General features: G+C 51.7%; 1 protein-coding gene across 3 annotated transcripts; it reads right to left on the bottom strand.

Annotated features, from left to right (window-relative positions):
• Window positions 1-364: 364 nt before the first annotated feature.
• PKIG (cAMP-dependent protein kinase inhibitor gamma) lies at window positions 365-18,111 on the bottom strand. Of its 3 annotated transcripts, none has more exons than XM_058036328.1 (4): window positions 18,029-18,111; window positions 12,198-12,265; window positions 2,121-2,296; window positions 365-1,290 (listed from the first exon to the last, which is right to left on the bottom strand). In XM_058036328.1, exons 3-4 carry the CDS (start codon window positions 2,269-2,271, stop codon window positions 1,211-1,213), a joined length of 231 nt encoding a protein of 76 aa, XP_057892311.1. In that variant the 5' UTR covers window positions 2,272-2,296; window positions 12,198-12,265; window positions 18,029-18,111; the 3' UTR covers window positions 365-1,210. The 3 variants fall into 3 exon arrangements, with proteins under 3 accessions (XP_057892311.1, XP_057892310.1, XP_057892312.1); XM_058036327.1 differs by lacking the exon at window positions 18,029-18,111 and adding an exon at window positions 17,724-17,890; XM_058036329.1 differs by lacking the exon at window positions 18,029-18,111 and adding an exon at window positions 17,724-17,890 and having other exon boundaries at window positions 12,198-12,262.
• Between the last annotated feature and the right edge of the window lie 4,258 nt (window positions 18,112-22,369).

The raw sequence follows: 22,369 nt of genomic DNA, 5'->3' as shown, positions 1-22,369 counted from the left end.
GTTTCCCAGGTCAGCAGTGCCCTGTCCCTGTGCTGGTGGTCAGTCCCAGTGAGGCTGCTCCACTGGGATCAGTGGAACACCAGCAACACTCCTGTAGTTCTGTGCTGCAGAGGGAAAACTCCTCTTCCCACTGGCACCAATCCTGCTGGCTCCTGGGCAGTAAACCTGGGAAAGTGGGGCAGACTTTTATAATCTGTGCCCAGCTACATCTGCCTCCATCCATGTGCTGCAAACCCATAGGGTTTCACAGACCCAAATCCATGGGATTCTTCTTGCACAAATCTGTGTCTCCCTGTGAAACCACCCCACAGCTGAAGGCAAAACAAAGGAAGAAGAAACATCCAGACAGAAAGAAACCACCTTCAGTACTTGAAGGCTGTGTCATTTATTCCAACAGCTTATGTAGTTTTATCAAACCATCTTTAACACAAAACATGTCTCCTTAAAGACAGAAGGGTGTGAGATCCTACCAGAGATCATCTCAGCTAACAGCTTGCAAAGTTTAGCCTGAATGTCAACAGTCAAACCAGCAAAATGTTTCTCCCCTCCCCTTAATAACATCTTGAAGTGTTCAAACCTGAAGAAGAAGATGCCTGTGGCTGGTGCTGCTGGGTCTCCAGGTGGGGCTGATCCCCACAGAGCTGTGCTTTGGTCCTTTCCTGATGCTAAGCAGCAGCAGCACAGGTGAGTGGTGTTGCAATGAGGGCAGCAGGACAGGCTGGGTCCTTTCCCCACTGCCCACCCTGATGAGGGGCCATGTGGACAATCCAGAGGCCAGGTCTAAGATCCAGATGAGGGTGAGGCTTAGAAAAACCAAGAATCTAAATTTCTAACCTATGGAAACAGAATAAATAATAGTCTAAATCTGCAAAGGAGGAAGGTACCTTGGACAGGAAAATCTGGTGTGTCTATTATTACTGAAACTGTTTTTCCCCTAAGAGAAAATTGCAGCTAAGGCATCTTGAGAATGGCTCATACCACTACAACCATGGCAGTGTTGCTCTAAACCATTAGGGATGGGGGCAGAAGTCTTTTGGAGGTGCCAGTCCTTGCAAGTGTCTTGTGTCTCCCTACACAAGCACGGTTCCAGCAGAGGCATTTGACAGACAACTTGCTGTTCCAGGTTGGTTTTTGTCCACAGATTCAACAAATTCTTGTTTCATGTTCACAGCAAGGCCCTCCTCCTGCCCATCCCACACCCTTTTTGCTCTCATGGGGAGGGGCTGCTTTCCTGCCCCTTTGGTCTTGCTCCAGGGTCGTTGTCAGAAGAACTGGCATCTCTTTGGCTTTCTGCAGAAGGGAGGATTGGGAAGAAAGCACAGTTACACCCTGCTGAAGACACTTGAAGCCGTCAGTGATTGCTACAGCTGATTTCATCCAGAGAGACAAAAGATTTTCACCTGAAGATCTATCTCTCCCCTCCTGTGCCCAGATACCTGACCCATCCATGAGAGTGTTCAAGGCCAGGCTGGATTGCACTGGGAGGTCTAGTGGAAGGTGTCCCTGCCCATGGCAGGGGGTCTTTAAGGTCCCTTCCAAACCAAACCATTTTTATAATTCTATGATTAAGCATATTGGGTTCTCCCTCTACATTCCTGGAGTACAAACACTTCTCAACACACCTGACAATGCAGAGAGGGAGCCTCAAGGTAGGGATGTGCACTTGCCCAACTTTCAAGTGCTCCAGAACTGTTTTCCTGACAGCCTGGCAGAGCCTGAGCTGCTCTGGTAAAGCAGCTCCAATTTGTGCTTACTGTGGATGGGTGGATGGACACATGCTGTATGGCCATGCTGGAAGAAATACAGCTGGGGTAATGAATGTATTTAAAGTGTTTTTATAGTTACAGGTTGTAGGCTAGAGAATTAAGCAAGTAAGGGGGAAAACTGAGTTTCCCTTCTACAGTGACAGTCCATGTTGTGTTGCTCATTAGTGAAATGAGAGCTTTGGACAGAGGATTGAAGCTCCTCACAGCCTGAGGGCCAGCAGGGTGATGCCTCTGCTACATCTGGGCTGCAGAGGGGAATTTGGACATGGCTGCTGCTGTGAAAGTTTTTCTGTTGTTATTTGAAATACTGCAGAGCTATTTAAGCATTGATTTTTTGTGTGTGTGTGAGCTCACCTGCTCCCTGCACAGCCAGCTCCCCCATGTCCTGGCTCAGCTGGCGCATGCTGATGGTGGTGGCCTCTCTCTCGATGTCATGGACAGCGTTCCTCCGGCCAGCCCGGTCACAGGAGATGAAGTCAGTGTAGGTGCTGGACTCCACCTCCATTGCATCTCTATTCACTTGCAAAATGCTGTGGAGGAAACAGAGCTGTGAGGGCCAGGATGCTCAGCATGGTTCCCTCCAGGTTAGGTTACAGCCTGAGAGAACAGTGCCTGTAACTGTGCTCCAGTTCCTCAGACAGCAGGCACTGAAATGCCAGATATCACCTCCCCCGTGTGGGGCAATGTGTGGGGAAACCCACCATGCTGGGTAACCCACTGTGACAGGTGAGGCCAGATCTTGGGTTTTCTGTGGTTGAAATATCTCTCAAGATATTAAAAAGTCTTTTTCCCCAGCCCCACAACCAAAGAAGTTGAGATGCCTCAGCTCTGCTTTTCAAGGTTGTTTATTTTCTCTTATCCATAATATTCTTTCTCTGACCTGCTGAGGTCTGTCCAGCAGGTTGGTTTGTGGCACACTGACTGCCCTTGGGGTGGTGTTAGCTTTTTATACTAAGAACTACATGTACTTTATTTACAATAATTTTCCAATACCTATCACCTATGTTAGACTGTCTCTATTCTAAATCAATCCAGAAGTGTCACCATCACAGCAGAAGATGAAGGAAAAGAAGACAAAGAAGGAGGAGGACAGGACACATCTGTTGTCATCTTATTGCAGGGGTTCCATACTGTTGTCTCCTTATCACAAAAGTTTCATACCTCCTTGGTGTTTCTCATGGGCATCTCCTCAGAGCACTGACTCTTTCCTCTTCACAAAGCAGCCACTGACCCCAATTCCATTCTCACCCAGCCACCCCACTCTTTTATAGCATCTTCTTCTCATTGGGTACAGCTGTGGCCTGTTAAAGTCAGGCCTGCTCCTAATCTTTGATAATTGGCCCAGCTGCAACTCCTTAGGGGTGAGATTACTTTCTACACTATCTTTATTTTCTTATATTCTATCCCCCTACACACACCCAGATTCCTCCATCTTGCCTCTTGAACCCTCATTCTAAATCCCCAAAATTCTACTTTTTCACTCAGTGACAAATTAACTATCATTCTATTCAAACTCTTGTGGCTTGTAAATCCTCATATAGAGTTGGTAATTTTTTCCATGGGCTAAAATCAAAGGCACAGGTGTTTTTGATTCCGTGCCAAGGTCTCAGAGCCCCTTGCCAGGGTTTGGAGTTCCCCAGAGCAGCCAGAGGGATGTCCTGGGTTCTGTCAGGCAGGAGGGCCCCATCCCATATGCCTGCCTTGTTCTGCCTTCCCCCTGCCAAGGCAGACACGGTGTTTGTCCCTCCTGGGAGTCTCCAGCCTTCTCCTTTGGGCACATGAGGTCACTTGCAGCAGCTTTCCCTACAGGAAAGCATTACAGAGAAAGCCCTGCTTCCTCCTCAAAATGCCACAGGAGCCTTGAACCAAGGCCAAATTTGGCTCACTGCTTGGGGGAGGGGGTGGTGATCCAACCTGAATTTGTAATGGGAAATGATGGATACCCACTGGAAAGCCAGGAGAGCAGGGAATATTTTATAGGTATGGGCTTGGGGCAGTACTGGCCTCCTCTGGCTGTTGGATGGCACTGAAGAAGTGCTGGGCTGGACTGCTGTGAGATAAACACTTTACCATGTGAAAATCAGCCCTCCTGTGAGACATTTGGATCCCTTCACTCCAGATTTGTGCCAGTGCCAAGTGCACAGCACCAAGAAAGGCCCGGAGCAGCCCCTTGTCACATGCCAGCTCTGCTGTGAGCCAGCTCTGAGTGCAGCTGAGGAATCCTTAAGTTGCTGGGCTTTCATTCTGGCTGCTGGCTCCCCTTGCCAGCACTTGCACAGCACACAGAGTGCAGGATGGTGTTGTGGGCATCCTGGCTGCTGGGCACGGAGCTGGCACACACTGCCTCTGCACAGGAAACCTGGAGCCCTCAGTTTCTGCTCCTGTTTGGCACTTAGTTTTACTGCATGGAATCAAGAAATTAATTGCTGTCTTATCTGTGCCTCTGATCACTGTGAAATGTGCCTCCAGCCCTGCTGATTGCTGGCAGTGCCTGGAGCAGGCCCCATTAGAAACGCTCGTGTGCAGTGAAAACAAATTCATGCACATTTAATGCACATTCACTGCCTTTGTGCCTTGCAGTTAATGACCCACAGAGGAGTTTGCTCAGCCTCCTTTACAAATCCTGCTTGATATTGATTTCTCTGCCAGGGAAATCTGTTGGCACATTCAGGCACCAGCCTGAACAGGAGTCACACTCCTCTCTTTAATGTCAAGGCAGTAGAAAGGAGATGCAGATGAAGATGCAATAACTGGGATAAAAGAGGTCAGATTCTCTCTGTTCCTGAGTTGAGTAGGGTGCAGGAACCAAAACCCCACAGAAATACAGCGTTTTGGCAGCCCCAGGGACTCCTCTCCTAGAGTGGTTGCCAGCTAAGGGAGTGCTGGCCCCAGCTCACTGGTGGGATGTGGAGCTTGGCCCACCCAGATCTTGCAGGAGATCCTGTTTCCCCAAAGCTAACAATTCTTGTGACCACCTGCCTCCTGTACAGATTTGGCATCCATCTAGCTCCTGTTAGATGAACCCAGGGAAAAGCTGCATCATTTGCCCCATGAAAAGATGCCCCAGATGTTTTTCCTCATCTTCCCTCCTTCCATCCCTGGGACAAAGCACCTACTCTGGATGAACTCAGTGAGCAAAAGCCTTTCCCCAGGACTGTCACAGACATGTTTTATGAAAAATCCTTTCCTTAGGATTTTTTCTCCTGAGAAGCTGAGAGGCCTCAGGAACAAAATGTAAACAATGGTTATCTGCTGCTGTGGAATGCAACAGGTGCATCTGTGATTGGTCTCATGTGGTTGTTTCTAATTCATGGCCAATCACAGTCAGCTGTCCGGACTGTCTCAGTCAGTCACAAGCCTTTGTTATCATTCTTTTTCTATTCTTAGCTAGCCTTCTGATGAAATCCTTTCTTCTATTCTTTTAGTATAGTCTTAATATAATATATATCATAAAATAATAAATCAAGCCTTCTGAAACATGGAGTCAGATCCTCGTCTCTTCCCTCATCCTAAGACCCCTGTGAACAGCATTACACAGGACAGGACAAGCATCCATCATTCCCAGACAAACTCTCAGAGGTCACTGCAGCCCAGACTTTGCTGAATTTCTACAGCTGCCAGGGAGAGCCCATAGGGACTGGGGAGGCTTCCCTAGAAACGATCCAGACAATCCCAGGTCCATCTCCAAGCAGTGAGGTCATTCCAGAGCTGATCTGCTCCAGAGTCCTGCTGCCCTGGTCCCAGTGGGAGGACCAGCAGGTTTGCCCAAGCTGGGGAGCAGGAGCCAGCCCAGGGATGCAGCATTTTCCCTTGATGGAGCTGCCAACGGTGGCTTAATCTTAAACACGGGGCTTATTATTACTGGCAGTGCTGTGCCATAATTGTATTTAATACAATAATTTCCCCTCACACGGGAAAGGGATGGGCTCCTGAATAAAGGCAGCAAGCAGCAGTGTGCAGCTCTGGCTGCCGGCTCGGTGGCCGGGAGATGGCGCATGGGGTTTATTTATTTCTGTGCCTGGGAGGGCTCCTGCCTTCGGCTCTCCGTGCGAGGAGCTGGAGACAGGCGGATTTAACAGCGAAACTTTCACATCTGAGCAATTCCCCCGGGATTTTCAAGGTGGGTGGCTCTCAAAGCCCTTGCAGAGAGATTCCGGCCTCCTCCTCCTGGAGCTGTTGGGCTGAGAGGGTGATGGGAGCAGTTGAGATAGGAAAACCTGGCTTTTCAAACAGCATTTGCATAATTCCAGGCACAGAACCCACAGCTCTGTGGGTTTTCACTCAGTTACTGCTTTTAACACCTTTCAGGAGCTGAAAAGGAACTACCTTCCCTCTTATCTACACAATTCAGTGTCACCTGAGCCTGTGTCACTGTGGGCAGTCACTCAGGGTGGCACAGGGTGCAAAGGGAGCTGCATCACCTGCTGGCTGCCCACCTTGGGCTTTTCATTCTCCCGTGGACAGGAAGATGGGCCTGAAATTGCAGGAATAATCCCATGGCACACACATACAACGTGCAAAGCTTTCCAGGGCTCTTCACAGAGGTGATTCAGAGGGTCCTTTCCTGCCCTCCCTTCCCTCTCTGCTGCTGGTGTAACAGGAACAGCCCCTGTGCCCTGAGCACAGCGTGCCAGCCTGCAGGGATGGGGCAGGGAAGCTGGGATCTGCTGCCTCTTGCACATCCCTCAAATCTTTGCTGCTTGGAGGGAGGCAGTGGCCCCTCTGCCATGGGGATGTGCTGCTGCCTGTCCTGGGGCAGCTGGCCACAAGTGAAGAAGCCCCTCACAAGCTGCCACTGCCACCAGGAGTGTCCCCAGAGCTGCCTCTGCTCCTGAGCCTGCATCTGCCAAGCTCTTTGGTTTGGACTTATTTTTCTGTGGTGTCATGTGAGTACTAAAAATTCTGAGCTGTAGTAGTTTTGGCTTTGCTGGTGGGGACTTGGCTTCCTGAGTGGTTTTGCTGTTGGTTTGCACCTGGGCTTGCTGGCATTTTCCAGGGAGATCACCCAGCAGCTGACACAGCAGCTGGCTCAGCCCTGGGGCTGCAGCTAAACCAGCCCTACCCATTCTGGGGCTGAGTTTTGCCCATTTAGAAGGTGGGTGCTAAGAGTTTAAAGGGTTAAATGTTTCCTCTGCCTTTTGGTAGAATAAACTGAGGCATTTCCTTCGGCTCAGCTCCGTGTCCCATTGGGTTCCACAAGCCTGTATTTAATTCCTGTGTCCCCTTTGCCTCCTTCTCAGCACAGATGTCAGGGACTGCAGCAAACAGCTCCTGCACACGAGGTCTGAGAGGCAGAGAGGTGACCTGGGCACACCTGGCAGGTGACCCTCAGCCCAGGGCTCTGCCCAGGCGCTGCCACCCCCGCAGTGCCCAGGGCTGATCCTGGGGCTGGGTGGATGCTACAGTCACAAGGAAACCCTTTCACACAATCCTGCGTCTGTCCCTTGTCTAGGTTAACCTCCTTATTGCCAGGAAGGGCTATTTTTGGGTGCTGGCTATCAGCAGGCTGGGCTGAACTCAGCCATTCCCCCTGCCTGCTTTGTGCCTCCTGCTCTGCCCCTCTCACCTTGTTCTCTGCACACTCCAGAGCCCTGGGGCAGCTCAGGCCCCTGCTGGCACATGCAGGGCACAGCCCTGCCCTCCGTGCTGTGCTGTCCCTGGGACACCTGAGGCAGGACAGGGACACCCTCAGGCAGTTCCCAGCTTCAGGAGCCCTTCCCAAGGGGCTGCAGCCCAGCTTTGGCCTCGTGCTGCCCATTCCAAGGGCTGCAGGTTTTGCTTGGAGGCAGCTCCCACATCCCAGAGCCCAGCCCAGGACACGCTCTCCCTCCTCCCTGGTGGATTTAACCTCTTCCCACTGGCACCAATCCTGCTGGTTCCTGGGCAGTAAACCTGGGAAAGTGGGGGCAGATTTTATAATCAGTGGATTTAACACTCTCCAAGCTCCTGGAGTCGTAAAGCCCCAAAGCTGAACAAAACCTGGGGTAAAATTCCAAATTTCTGCTTGGGAACAGGGATCTGACCCCTTTTTCTGCTCAAGCATCACATCCCACCAGCGAGGCATGGAGTGGGGCAGCCTCCTTGCAGCTCTGCTCATGGTGCCCCTTGCCCTTTCATTCCACGGTGCAGGGTCTATTCTTAGACCTCTCCTGCTGGGGCCGGATCCATAACAACAGCAAAACACTCACCAGCCCTGCTGGGCTTTTAAAATATTTACAGTGCAGGATGGTTTACCGAAGAGGGGGGCCTGGTCGAGCACAGAGAAGGAAGCACCGGGATTTCTGTGCTCCCTGGGGGTTTGCTCTGAGGTTTCCTGCTGGGACAGTCACATCCAGCGAGCAGAAAAACATATCCCGCAGGGCTGAAGGCAGCACTTGAGGTCAGGGGGTTTCCACCAACTGTCTGACAAGATCCAGATGGAATTTCAGCAAATTTTCCACTGGGCCTTGTCTGGGAACATGCATGAGGGGGTGTGCATCAGAGAGGAAGGGTTCTGTAATGGGGCTATTGGGGTATTTCCAGCCAGGGCTCTGTAATGGGGTTATTGGGTTATTTTGGGCTTATTGAGGTATTTTGTGACTGTGCTTTATGTCTCATGATCCCTATGCACCACAGCTCAGATCCGTGGCCAGAAACTGAGCTGAAATGCAGCTGAGGATGAAGATGGTGCTGTTGGGAGCCCAGCCTGGCTGCAACAAGCTGTGTGAGGCTGGGCACAGGGTCTGCACCAGAGCTGCCCTGCTTTCCTGTTTGCCCTGTGTGGTGGTGCTGAGGGGTCTCACTGGCCAGAACTGGTGTGCTCCAAACTCCTGAGCTCTGACTGTGCTGGTTTGCTGAGCAAACAGGAGCAGGGCAGCAGCCTGATCTCCTCCCAGGACACGTCCATCTCCTGTGCTGAGCAGCTTCTGCCCAGGCAGGAATAGCACAGAAAAACCTCACCAGACTTCAGTGGTGAAGAGACATCCAGCACATCTGTATTTATGGAAGGTTTTTGCTGTGGGATTCCTTGTAATAACTCTGCACCCTCAGGCTCTTACACTAGAAATGATAAATTCAGCCAGGACAGACATCACAGCTGCTCCAGCCCCTGCAATGGCTTTGCAGGAACAGAGCTTCCAGCATTCTCTAGGACTTGCTGGAAAATTTTAATTCCTTCAGGAGGAGAGCAGATACAGCTGAGGTTCGGTGTCCACAAATAGATCCCTTCTTTTCATTTGGCCTGGTTTTACAGTATAAAGATCATTTCATGCCTGTAGAACTGATAACCAATTGCTAAGCCCCGTGTTTAAGATTACGCTTAGACTGACTCCTCTGTGACTTCACAAACTTTGTATTTAGCTCTGCCAAGCTCCCCAGACTCCTTCTCCTCCCTCCTGGCCTTCAGCAGAGCCCCCCACTGCAGAGCCCTCGCTGTCCCAAGGCACCTCCTGCTGTCCCACATCCCCACAGCCACTGCCTGCCTCCCCACTGATGTAAGAAATGCTGCAGCCGGAGTTCAAACTCCCAGCTGAGCCTTGGAATGGGGCAGGGCGAGCCCTTGTGTGCTCTGCTCTGATCCCCAGGGGACAGGGGGAGCTTCAGGGAGGCAGCAGGACAATGCTCAGCCCCAGTGGACTCCTGTTAGCATCAGGATGTGGGAGAGAACTGCCTGTCCATCCATCCATCCATCCATCCATCCATCCATCCATCCATCCATCCATCCATCCATCCATCCGGCAGCCCAGTGCCCAGCCCTGGCCACCCCCATGCCTGCAGGAGGCACCACCCCTCTGTCAGTCCCCCCAAGGCACAGGGGCTGAGGATCTGTTCCAAAAATCCTCCACCATGGGAAGAATCACTGTTGGATGGAGCCCCTCTGCTCCTCCCTCCCCTCACTACAGCTCAAGCCTCTTCTGCAGCTTCTAGCTAAGTTGATTAATGGAAATAATTGGTCTCTTTGTGCATCTGGAGACAGTTGCCCTGACAGCAGTTGTATTTTTGTTTTGTTCCCAGGTCGAGCTTGTTTTTCCCATCTCTCAGCCTCAAGGTGCTAATGAATGTGGGCACTCTGGTTTAGCTCCCTCCAAAAGACACCCATGGCTCTGAGGGATGGGTGACAGTGGGGATAAGGCACCCTGAGCCCCTGCAGGCCTTCAGGACATGGCAGGCTGGCATCTTTCTCCATTTTCACCCCCAAGGCAGGCTTGTACTGGATGGACACAGCTGTAGCTTTTGCATGGCAGAGAGAAGAGAGCCAAATCCTCACCCAGAGCAGCCATGAACACCCACAGCACCCTCTGTCCCCTCTCAAAGCTCTGAGGAGTCTGAGGCTTTGAGTCCCTTCTCCATTACTTTCATTTTCTCACAATTTCTTACTTATTTGCATTTATGTGTCAACGTATTTTTACACAAAAATCTATGTGGAAGATCTGCTGGTGCCTGAAGCTACAAAGCAGACAAGCCACAGACCAGTGGCCCTATATATATATATATATATCCCCCTGTGATATCACAATCCCCTTCAGGCCTGGGCTCCTGCCCTCCTCCAGACTGCTCATGAAGGAAAGGAACAGATGGGTTCCACCTCAAAGGCTGGAGAATGCCCAGCAGTCCCACAGCTCAGAGGCACCAACCTCTGCGTGAGCATCACCCTCTAAAGCCCCACCTGAATTCCTGGCCCAGGGATGCTCAACCCCAGCACGAGCTCCCCAACACCTTGCAGGGTAAGGAGGAGTCAGACAGGTGCTGAGGAGATGCAGCTGGGGCCATTTTCTGGCACATGTGAGAGGAAGGCAAAGCCACAGCAGCCTTTGGTGGTGTAGCTCTGTTTCTGGGTTGAGGGAGACCTCTCTGCAAGTGCAGAGGTAAACAAGGATAAATCCTTATTTTTCTGCCCAAAATGAAGCAGAGCCATGTAGTCCAGCTCATTGTGATCTGCTGCTGTGGGAGAGCAGGGCTTGCAGGACTGGGGAGGAGCTGTGAGGGCTGTGACTGGGCAGGTTTGGCTGGGGAAGCTCTGCTCAGCTCAGGGTGCCTGGAGCTGAGACAGCCTCGGTGGGGCTTGCACAATCCCACAGGAATCTGCACCCAGCATCCAGAGAGCCCTCCTGACTCGGAGCAGTGCAAGGGGCTGACAGAAAGGCTGTGGAGCCTCCTGGGGTGCCCTGGCAGCTCCCAGGTGCCTAAAAATAACCAGGGCACCTCCTAAGAGTGTCTGTCAGCACAGAATGAAGCTGGTTAGCAAAGCCAGGCTCAGCTCTGCTCCCTGGGCTTGGCTGCCCTGTGCAGCTGCTCCACTGCAGGGAGCAGTGCTGGCTGTGGCAGGGAATGGGGGAGATCTGGCTTTGGGGCTGCTCCCCCAGAAAAGGGGAGCGCTGGGGTTCAGAGCAGGCTGGCACTGAGGGGTGGCTGAGGCTCCAGGTGGCCCCATGGCTTCTGTCACCCAACAGAATCAGGAGCCCCTGTGGCTGTGCTGCCCTGCTGGGAGCCCTGTCTGGGCAGGGGAAGCTCTGCAGGCCTGCACCCTCCTTTGCTGAAGATTTCTGTGATGGATTTCAGTTCCCTTGCAGCTGTGCCAGGTGCCAGCAGCTCCTGACCCTCCCTGCAGGCAGGGTGAACCTTTCTGCCTGAGTGCCCAGGGATGTGACAGCCAAACCTGAGCTGAAGTGCTGCTGGAGATGAGCCTGCAGCACTGCCCTGGGGGTGCTCAGTGATCACTGCCAGCCTCAGGAAAGGGAAAGCTCCCAGCAGAATCAATTGCCAGGTATTTCATGTGCAGCCTGGGCAGACACAGGGTGTGTGCAGCACATTTGGGAAGTGCTGGATGGAGAGATGAACTGAGACACCTGCAAGAGGAGGGATCTCTGTGTGTACCACAGTCCTGAGCTCCTGCACTGCAGAGCCCACCCAAAACAGCCCTGGCAGCTCTGTGCAAAGGCCAGCAGAGGACAAGGAAAGCAGAGCCATATCTGAGGACAGTGGGGATGCTCTGAGTGCAGGAGCCACGGGTGAAACCACAGAGAGGATTTGCCATTTCTGCAGGAGCTGGGAAAGGTTCAGCTTTGGGGGTTCCCTGGATTTGCTGGGCTAACTTCACACACAGAACAGAACTCACATCCAAACAACATTGCCCTGCAAAGCATCTGGGCAGCCTTTGCCAGGATTTGCACTGCACTGGCAGGGAGAGGCCATGGAGCACAACTGGCACTGTGGCTGCCTGGAGTCACAGCTGCAACGTGGCTTGGTACAAGGGCACGTGGATAATACAGCAGGAAAATCATTACAGCAGAATTGTTGGTAATTTTTTCCTCTTAGCAGCTTTCTAGCATCTAGTAATTCAAAATACAGAGGGGAGGTCAAGTGACTCAATGCTACAGGAAGGAAAAAACCCATTTCTGTTTGCCGTATTTCCCTGTGAATAAAAGCTTTATGAGCCATAGTGTGAGTCCCTACCTGATTTAGAGGACTTTCCTTCTGGACATGACTTCAAACACGCTTCATGCACAGCAGGACAACAGCTTCTGGGAAAGAAGGAGGGAAAAAAAAAGTAAGAAAACATGATGTGTGCTTGTTTTGGGAAGCACAAAGCTCAGCTGCTGTGTGAGCAGCACAGGGGTGCCAGGGCTCTGCCCAGCAGGCTCAGATGGAGCCTGGCTTGGGGGGCACAGCAGCCCAGGGGCTCTGGGATGTTGTGTTCAAATGGCACCTCCTCAGGAGGGTTTGAGCTAATGGACTTGGACTGTTGTGTCAAAGCCCATGGAAAGTCCAGCACAGAGAAATCCTCTTTGCTTTTGCTGCTTTCCTCGCCCTCCCACAGGTGCTGGGAGCACTGGCACAGCTCCTGTCCTGACCTGCACTGCAGCTGCCTCCAGATCATGAATGAATATTGGTGTGCAGCTCTTTAAAGAAGTGAAACTCCCATATCAGCTCCTCTGAGGTGAGAGGGGAAGTTTAATCTGGTTCTGGTCGCTCTGCTGGGTCTGTGTGCAGCCCTTTGGGTCCCTGCTGTTTGTGCACAGCTGAGCCTCCTCCTGCTGTCCCCAGGCCCTGCTCAGACATTTCCTCTGTGGCCTCAACATCTGTGGGTGCTTTGCAATCCCTGACCTGCAGAGCCCAGCCAACAGGACACTTGCTTATTTTAGCAGCTGTTTCAGCTTTCTGACTATTTTGGAACATCATGGACTGTGTTTTTCCCTTTGTCCCAGGGACAAATGTTAGCAGAACAGAAATCAAGAGATGAGCCACTTAACCATATAAGCAGTAGCTCATCCAGCAGTTCATCTGTCTGGTCCATCTGGGCTGAGCACCACTGAGACTGGAACTATTTCCCATCATTTTCCAAACTGGGACAGATCCACAGCCTTTCTCTTTATTTTTTTGACCCACTTTCAAAACTTTGTAGTTGGAGCTGACTACTTGCTGGCTCTGGCCCTGCTTCAAGGACAGGGCACTTGCTGCTTTTATGTGTCAGTTTGCCCATCTGTTAAATGGAGCTATTAATACTCCCTCCCCCTGTTAGATGCTTCAAATATTTTAAAGCACTTTCAGCTCCGCAGATGACAGGCTTGCAGAAGTGGAAAATGCTAATTATGATCATGACAGGAGCTAAACAAAGACACAGGGATTTAACAATAAACTTTTGTTAGTCTTAACCCCATTTATAGCAAAGTGCTTACTGGAAACCCTGGACCGGAAAAGAAACAGCATTCCCACAACTCTGGGAATATGCACTGCCCTTTTTGGGCACCAAACAACCAAACAAAAGCAGGAAGGAAGAAACACAGCTTTGGAAACCCACAAGCCTCTTTTTTCCTCCTTTGCCTTCCTGCCCTGGCTTGTGTGTTCCACTGCCCAAACAGTTAAACCTCCTGCACTTCAGCAGTGTTGCAAAATATCTCCAAACACGTGGGCCCCTGCCAAGAGAGGCTTAAAGTAAACTGGAGCAGCAATGATGCTCTCAAGTAGAAGTTAGCACTGAGCAGCACTGTTTGTGATGGGACACGATGGGAAACTCCCATTTTCTCTCTCAAAACCAGCTGATTTTGGAGACAAAAACTCTTTAGCAGCTGGTATTGGCTTTCCAACCCTGCAGGCCTGGCTCTACCTAGGTGTTCCTCCTCACAGCCCTTGCTTGGGCAGATTTGCAGCTCCATCCCCAAAGGCTCATCCCCTTCTGCCTCACCTGGTCCTGCTGCTCCCAGGGTGATGGGCAGAGCTCCATGGGCCCCTCAGAACAAAGGCCAGGCTGTTTGGAACTTTATGGTGGCACATGGATTGGTGCCACCTAAGGATGGGCTACAGGGAATTGTTAAAGAACACTTTGTTTTGTAGTTTAGTCCTGGAACACATCAAGGTACCGTGGATTATTTTGAGACTCTAGTGGAAAGGATCATTGGCTAGATGGCATCCATAGCCCATCAGGATGAATTACAAGGGAATCAGCATAGAATTATAGAATAATTTAGATTGAAAAAGATATTTAAGGTCATCAAGTCTACCACTAAGGCATGTCCCTACATCTTTTTAATACCACAATCTTTTTAATATCTCCAGGGACAGTGACTCTACTGCTTCCCTGGGCACCCTATTTCAGTATTTGACAGCCCTTTTGGTGAAGAATTTTTTTCCTAATATTCAACCTAAACTTTCCCTGGTGTAACTTAAGACCATTTTCTCTCATCCTATTCGATGTGCACGTTTCACATGTTTGAGGTTCAGATTCCCTCCACGGCAATCAGCTGTTACCCAAAAGGAGCAAACACATGGAACAACCTCAGTTGTCTCAGCATTCAAAATGAATGCACGCTCCAAAAAAACCCCACCCCAGAATGGTTTTTTGGCAGAATCCAAGACTATTCTACACGACAGCTGTTGTGGTGCTGCTTTGATCCAGGGAGGAAACCCTTCCTGGTTCCCAGCAAGGTGACAGCAGCAGAGGGAAGGTTGAGAAGGTTGTCCTTGTGTCTCCTGGGTAAACACCAGGCTGCATGCAGGGCTGAGCAGGGCAGCAGCCTGGCCCTCCCACAGCAGCCAGACTGCCTCATTTAGTGTCTGCAGCAGCAGCTGGCATCCCCAGCCTCAGACACACAAGAAAACCTCTAATTGTAATGGAATGCCTTCCATAAGTCACTAATGACTCTGAACCAGGAGGTGTTACAATCCTTACAGTGCAATATCCTCTTAATCACAGCCAGGATTGTTTTGTTACTGAGATAACTACCTGATATCCATTAAAATGCCTTCAGAGCTCTTTGCTCCGCCGGTATCTCATGGCAATGAGCACCACAGATTATTGCACTTTGTGGGAACAGTAACTCCAGTAAAGTTGGTGACGCTCTGGTGGGGACATGTTTGGCTTATGACATCACTGCAAATATCAACAGAAATGGCATTTTGGTGCCGCCAGGGAGTTCCCCAGACCAGCACTGCGCCCGCAGGGAGGAGCTGTGCAGAGAGCACCTGGCACAGAGGGCTCTCCTGGGAGGGGAAGTGCTGGGGAGCTCACTGTGGAAACCAGACATGAGTGGTGTAAAGTACATATTCCCTTGGGCTCAAAGAGAGTGAGAGTTTTGAAGCGGGGCCCAGGGCAGTTCATAGTCCAGCTGCTGCTCTTCCTGCTTGTGCTGCAGGTTCCAGGCAGGAGCGACCTCAGCCTCTCTAACTGCCACCATGAGGAGCTTGGGACATGAACCTTCCCTTCTCCCTGGCTGCTGGCAAGCCTGGGGAGCAGCTTCCCTTATGACTTGTCTTATTCTAGTTCTAAGCAAAAGACAACTAGAAGCAATGGGCTTTTCCCCCTCTCATCCTCTCTGAAATGGGTGTTGTGATGGAAAACTTATTTTCCAGTTCAGTCCATATAAACAGCTTTGGTGACATTAAAGAAAAATGATGTGGAGAAACAAATGGAATGTTAAAATGGGAGCGATCAGAACAGGGTGACAGGCAAACAAAAAACCAGGTTGAAGCTTCTGCTGTTCCTTTTGGCTTTGTAGATTCATCCCCCATTCTGCCACAGACCTGTGTGAGCGCAGGGAAAGGATCTGCTTCGTGCGAGACCCATGTAAAACAGGAATGATGCTGTGCTTGGGTGCCCAGACAGGCTGGAGGCATTAATGCACAGTAGCGTGCTGCAGGAACTGGCTCTGAAATGTGGGAGATCAGGAAATGTTAGCAGCTTGGAAAACGTCTTCCATGGTTATTTTGGGTGGCAAGGTTGTGTGCCTGTGGGTATTCCTCTGAGTGGGATCAAAATTATGTTGATTTTTCTTTGTAATGAGAGGAAAAAGCAAAACTCCCCATCCTAGCTCCTCATGAGCCTGTACACCCCTCAGAACCAGCCTTGGTACAGAAGTGCCAGGTGGTTGGAGGATGCACAGCTGTGAACATTCCTGGGTTTCATCTCTTCATGGCCAAGCTGCCCATGTGCTGTAGCCAATGCTCTCCAGTTCTCTGAGGCATCTGAGTCTACACTCTGTGGAAAGTGTCCCCCAAAACGAGGGCATGGGGTGCACACATCCCTGTGGAACTCTGTCTGAAGGACTCAATGCTGTGTTCTGTGCCCAAGGTATATTAAGCTCTAATGGTACATCCATGATTATAAACAGCCATTTAACCTGCATCTGCATTACAAAATAATAAAAGCCATTGAGGATCTCTTCATGGATCCTTCCTTCTGAAACACCATTGCTCACAAGAGCTGAAAGGTGGCAATTTCTCAGCAGGGTGGCCACACATTGGCAGGGTGGCTCCTTCCAGCCAAGAGTCTCTGAAGCCAAGCACTGCCCCACGCCAACCAAGCCAGGCACGCTGAGCAAACAGTCCAGAGCTGCAGGGGCTGTCACCATGGGAGAGTCTCAGCCACCCAATCAAGCCATACCCACCCCACAAATGTCCCTTCACCCTCGCAGGGCAGCAGCATCCCTGCTGTGGCTGTCTGTGCTCATTGACCCCAGCGTGTCCTCCTCCCATTTGAGTCACCAGCACGGCCACCCAGGGCATTGCCTCTGCGTTCACAGCTATACTTGGCTCTTGGTCTGCAGAACCATTCACCCCTTCCAAGCAGTGGGAAATTTCCCAAACACGCCTTTGGGGCCAAGGCATTGCATGCATGTGGAAGCTCCCCACCACGGCTCGCCACCAGCTGCTATGGGGAATCCAGAGGGAGGAAAGACACACAGCTTCGAGGTGGAGGAATTTGCAAAGCCTCTTGAGAATACCACCACACAGCAGTTCTTTTTTTATCCCGAGTCTTTGCCTTTTGAAACATTTGCTTGGAAAGCCGGATGCCGGCAAGTCTCCGAGCCTGCTCCTGCTGCCACGCTCCCAAAGCTCCGCAATTGCGAGGGGAGTCCGGGCAGCCCCCGGCTCCTGACATCCCCAGGGATGGGATGGATTCCCTGACATCCCGAGGGATGATTCCCTGACATCCCCAGGGATGGGATGGATTCCCTGACATCCCGAGGGATGATTCCCTGACATCCCCTGGGATGATTCCCCGATTCTCTCCCAGCACGGACCCGGGTGCCTGTCCCGCTCCCATGCGAGCACAGAGCAGCTCCCGTGCTGGAAGGGATTCCCTCCGGCAAACCGCTCACAACAAGCGGACACATGTAAGAAATGAGGCCAGAAATCCCCACGGGGGTCAGTGATCCACGGTGCTCTGTGATTTCTGTGCTCTGAGCCTTCTCTCCCCGCTACCCCTCGGCAGAACCGCGTTATTTCCGAGCGGAGCAGCCGCCGCCTCCCTTCCATCAGCCTGCGAGCGGCTTCTCCCTCCCAGCAGCACAAAACCCGGGATGCAGCGCTGCTGTTTGAGCCCACGGTTTGCCGGCTCCAAAGCCCTCGCTGCTCGCGGTCGGCTGGGTAAAAGTTCACCGAATCTCCCAACAAACCGCGCTGGTGGCACGGCCAGAACTGCTCCGGGCTGCCCTCCAGGACAGGTGTCCCTGTCACCCCCCGCCCCAGCACAGCCCCACTTACAGCCCCGGCTCCCGGCGCTGCCAGCCCGCGGTCCCAACGCCGAGGAGGGGATGGATGGAGGGATGGATGAAGGGATCGCGGCTGGATCCCACCCTCCTGCCCTCTCTGCCCTCTCTGCCCTCCTGCCAGGCCGGCCGGGAGCCTCGCAGCCGGTTCCAGACTCGCAGTTTCCTCTGCCGGGAGCTGCTAAATGAAGTTGCACTTGTGGGGCCAAGGGGCGTGTTCTCCTCCCCGGAGTCAGTCCCTGCCTGCTGTAATCCAATGCTCTGCCCGATGATGTCAAGCGGCTCCCGCTCGGCTCCTACCTTACAGTCGGCAGCAGGGATCCGTTTCCTTTTCGCAGCGATCTTTGTTTAGCTTGGGCTTGTAACCCCATCCCCCGGCAGCTGCGTGTGCCCGAGCATCCTCCCCGCGATGCTCAGCGCTGGGCTTTCTGCTGCCGGGCGCTCCCTCCTGCCTGCTGCTCGCCCAGGGGTCCCACCTGCATCCCACCCTTCATCCTCCCCACCAGGATGGCCACAGACACCATCACACCCCTGCAGCCTGAGCCATCCCACCAGGTGTAGCACGGTGAAAGTGCCTCCCAAGAAAATCCTTTGTGCCTCCCAAGAAAAACCTTTGTGCCTCCCAAGAAAATCCCAGCTCTGTGTTGTTCTGGAGTGCTTCTTGCTCCTCTGCCTCCCATGGAGTAAATCCCAGGAGTATTTCAGCTCATCTGCCCCTGAGTGCTGACTGTATTTGGGGGTGAAGTGCAGAGCTGGCTGGTGGCAGCACCTGGATTTAAGGGGGAAGGTGCAAAGGCAGTACCCATTTAAAACACACACCTTTGTAGCACCCTGCTGTCTCCCACACACCCTGAGAGTTCTCAGGGAGCTCGAGGTCACTACAGAGAAAAGGAAATTTTGGATGCTCTTGGTACCACACAGATTGAGGAATGTCCCTGTAGCTGGCATCACCTCCTGGTGTCCCAGCAGCCTTGCAGACCCCGCTGGGTGGCTGAAACCAAACAATCAAGGTTGCAGTCATCCTGTGGGCTGAGCTCCTGCCTGGCCCCACCAGAGTGGAGGGAAGGTGTGTGAGCACACAGGAATGTGCACAGTGCTGCCTGGGACAGGGCTCATTAGTGCTAATAGCTTTGCTGAGAGAGTGAAAGATTTGCTCCATCCCTGCCCTAAGACACTCAGGTCCTCGCAACTCAGTTGGGGAGCACAAAGGGTGTTTGCCAAGGAATGGATCCAGCCCCCAGTCGAGCTGGGTGAGTTTTTGTTTCAGGTTGCATGCAAAGTGAGTGATGTGAGCCAGGAGCACTTTCCCAACTCACTGTCTCACTTAGCACCAGGCAGGCACAGAGGCTGCATCTCTGCATTCCTGCAGCTCTCCCATGACAGATGGGAGCCAGAGCCACCCAGTGTCAGGTGAAAAGCACCAGCCTCCCCTCCCACCCCGGCACCACCCTGCACACTTGGACCTTTTCCACCTCTGCTGCCATCACCACCTCCAGCCAGAATCTGTGTGTGGCCAAAAACGTGGTGATTGCTGTGAAAGATACCCAGAGGATCAGAGGAAGAGATAAAAGCACCAACAACAGCAGCAAGCAGCACAGGAAACACCCTGATGACAATACTGTGGCACAGATGAAGGGGAGTGGACCTCAGCAGAACAAAACACACCCAATGCTCTGTGCATCCCTAAACCGACCTGGCGCAGCCTCCTGACTCAGCTCAGTTTCAGTTCAGCCCCAAGAAGCCCACCTGGTTTCCTGAGGTGCATTGCCTGGCAGAACTCATCTCCCTCCAGCTGCTTTGAGTCACACATTGCTGCTGCTCACCCAAAAGCAGCAGTGAGGGATTCACCACAATGCCCTGTCTGTCTCCACGAGCTGCCAGGGAGGGAGAAGGGCCAGCACAGCCTCAGGAGACTGCTGGGCTGGTCTGGCCAAGGCTGCAGTTTTCCCTTTACTCCAGCTGACATTTGAAAGGGATCCAGAAGGTTATAGCTCCACACTAACACTTGGAGCACAGGGTTTGGAGGCCAAGTCTGGTAAGAATGCAAGTGCTACCCCAGTCACCCAGGCATTTTCTTGGCAGAAAGTGGGCAGTACCATTACAGGGCAGACAACAAAGAACAATGGCAACAGCCCAGTCCTTTGGAAAGCAAAGAGCTCAGTGTATGTACTTCTAAATTAAGAAATGTCTCGTCTTGCTCAAAGCTCCCAGTCCTGTGTGTGGTCCTGGAAACAAGCCCCCCAGAGCATCTACCACAAAGCCCATCCTTTTCTGCACACACTTGTGTGTCCTTGCAGTGACTTTCTCATCTAACACCATCCCCTGCAAGGACTACTCAAACATTTTTCCATCAAAACTCATTTTAAGTAAAAAAATGCAGTTTCAGTTTTTCTACAGACTGTGTTTCTTTTGCAGGTGGGAAAAGAGGTGGCAGTCCCACGATGCCAAAAAGTTTGCCTGAAATCTTAGCCTTATCTATTAGGATAAAAAGGCATGGCTGTACTCAGTCTTCCTGCTCTTAAGTAAAAGCTGACATTTTGCAATAATGCACCCTAACTTCTAGCTGATGTTCATGCTCACAATAAAAACTGCTGGAAATTTGTAAGAATGTGCTTTTCTTCCCTTTTTTTTTCCTTAGGGTTTTTCCCTTTTCTTTTGGAGACTCTCACCTACTCTGTAGTCTCTGGCTAAAAGCAAAGCAATCCAACCCTCAACCTCATTTCTCACATGTACCCAATGAGCATCCAAATGGGCAATGCACAGCTTCTGACAAACTGAGGGCAGGAGGAAGCAGGAAGAGGGAGAGATGAGGCAAGGACATGGCTCCAGAACAGTGCTCCAGGCTCATCTCTTGTCCTGCTGCTTTCTCCACCATTCACCCCGAGGTGATGGGCAGATGTCAGAGCTGCTGGCATGGCTCACCCTGTGAGATGGGTGGTGTCACAGCCTTGACTGACTCAGCTGCAGGCACAATCAGCCTTTAGTGGCCCCTGCTTTACTCACAGGTTTGTTTTGGTGAGGTTGTTGCATCCATCTGCCTCATCCTGTGCTGTCCTGCGTAGCCCAGGATCGATGGTGATGCCATTACCACTCTGGACAACTGGAGGTTTGGCTCTGCTGCTTTTGACCTTGCAGTTGCTCAGCAGTGAACTGTGAACTTTTTAGTTCTGTGCCACACACAGAGTGGGATGCAGAGAGCAAAGTCCCAGGGGAAGGATGGGCTTGTGCTGGCTGGCAGCCCCTGCTGTGGGTGCCACCTTTGCTACTCAGGGAAGAGCAAGAAGCTGCCCTGCAGGCTGGCTGTCTGCCTTTAGCTGGGAGAGGGACAAAACCAAAGCAATCTTAGAGGGCAAATGTCAGAATGAGGTGAGAGCATCCCCAAGGGTGCAATGTAAAGTGGTGCTGCCGTGCGGGACTGCACGCTGCCTACCCAACAAGGAAAACACCAGCACAAAGGACACTCTGGGAAGCTGTGCAGCCCAAGGAGCCAGGCTGTCACTTCAGAAGGCTCTGACCTGCCTCTGACCCGAATGTTTTCACAGCCTGAGCCTGGCTTCCCCGAGAAGAGCAGCCCGAGCTGCCGGGGTTAGAGCAGCGCGGTGGCAGCACGCAGCCTCCCCACGTAGGAGCAGCTTCCCCTGCCTTTCCCAGGCACTGAGGTCCCTGTGTCACTTGATGTCATCAAGATTGCGAGGAAATGTGGAATGGCACAAGACACGCATGGAAAAAATGGGACAACCTTTTTTGTTTTTTTGGTTGTTTTTTTTTCCAGACTTCCTCTCATAAAATAAATACTCTAAATAAATAAACTATTTTTGTTCCAAAAAAACCCCACAGAACATATTTCACCGATGTGCTGGGCTCCCCAAGGCAAGAGTGGATTTCTTAAGCCATCAAACAACAGCTTCACTTGGAGATTCATGAGAAGAGAAGCCAACAAGTAAAAGCAGCTTTGGTGACAAGCCACTCTTTTTGCTGTCAAGGGAGGGACACAGTTTGCTGTTGATTAGGGAAGGAGGGTGGGTGTTGGGATGTCTGAATGAATTACCCCGTGTTCAGACCCATTTTGTTTTTGTAGAAGTTGCTCATCCAGAAAGGTTCAACAAGTGAAACACAGAAAATCTTGTAATGAGGCTAAACTCATTAGTGACCCCCTCCAGGGTCACCCCTATTACCAGGGCTGGGGGAGCCCCTCTGGGACCATGGGGACCCGGCTGTGGCTGCTCCATTGTGGCTCTGTGCGGGGCTGGCATTCCAGCAGGGCAGAGCACACTCAGAAAACTGTTTACTTTGAGCTGAAGCTATTTTTAGCTGCACTAATCTGTGCAGAGATGATAAAGCTTTTCATTGCAAAGTGAGTGGCTGTGCTTTGCTTCTGGGCAATTTCACTCCAAGAGCTCATCCCTTCCCCCTTCCCGGCCACTTCTTTCCACTGACCTTATCTCCTTTGCCTCTGTGCCAAACATCTCCAAAAGGTTTGTCCCAGCTAGATATGTGGGAGTCTCAGCCCACAACTTTTTTTTTTTTTTTTTTTCCCTAGGGAACCACTTCAATTTAGAAAATAAATGAATTTTGTGTTTAATAGTCCCCAAAGCCCAGTTCCAAGGCTTTGGTGGAAGCCCATCATAGACATGCACCTTC

Source organism: Melospiza georgiana, chromosome 17 (genome assembly GCF_028018845.1).
Source record: "Melospiza georgiana isolate bMelGeo1 chromosome 17, bMelGeo1.pri, whole genome shotgun sequence".
Taxonomy (NCBI): domain Eukaryota; kingdom Metazoa; phylum Chordata; class Aves; order Passeriformes; family Passerellidae; genus Melospiza; species Melospiza georgiana.
Note: the sequence above shows the minus strand (reverse complement) of the source record. Positions and strands in the feature narration are given on the sequence as shown.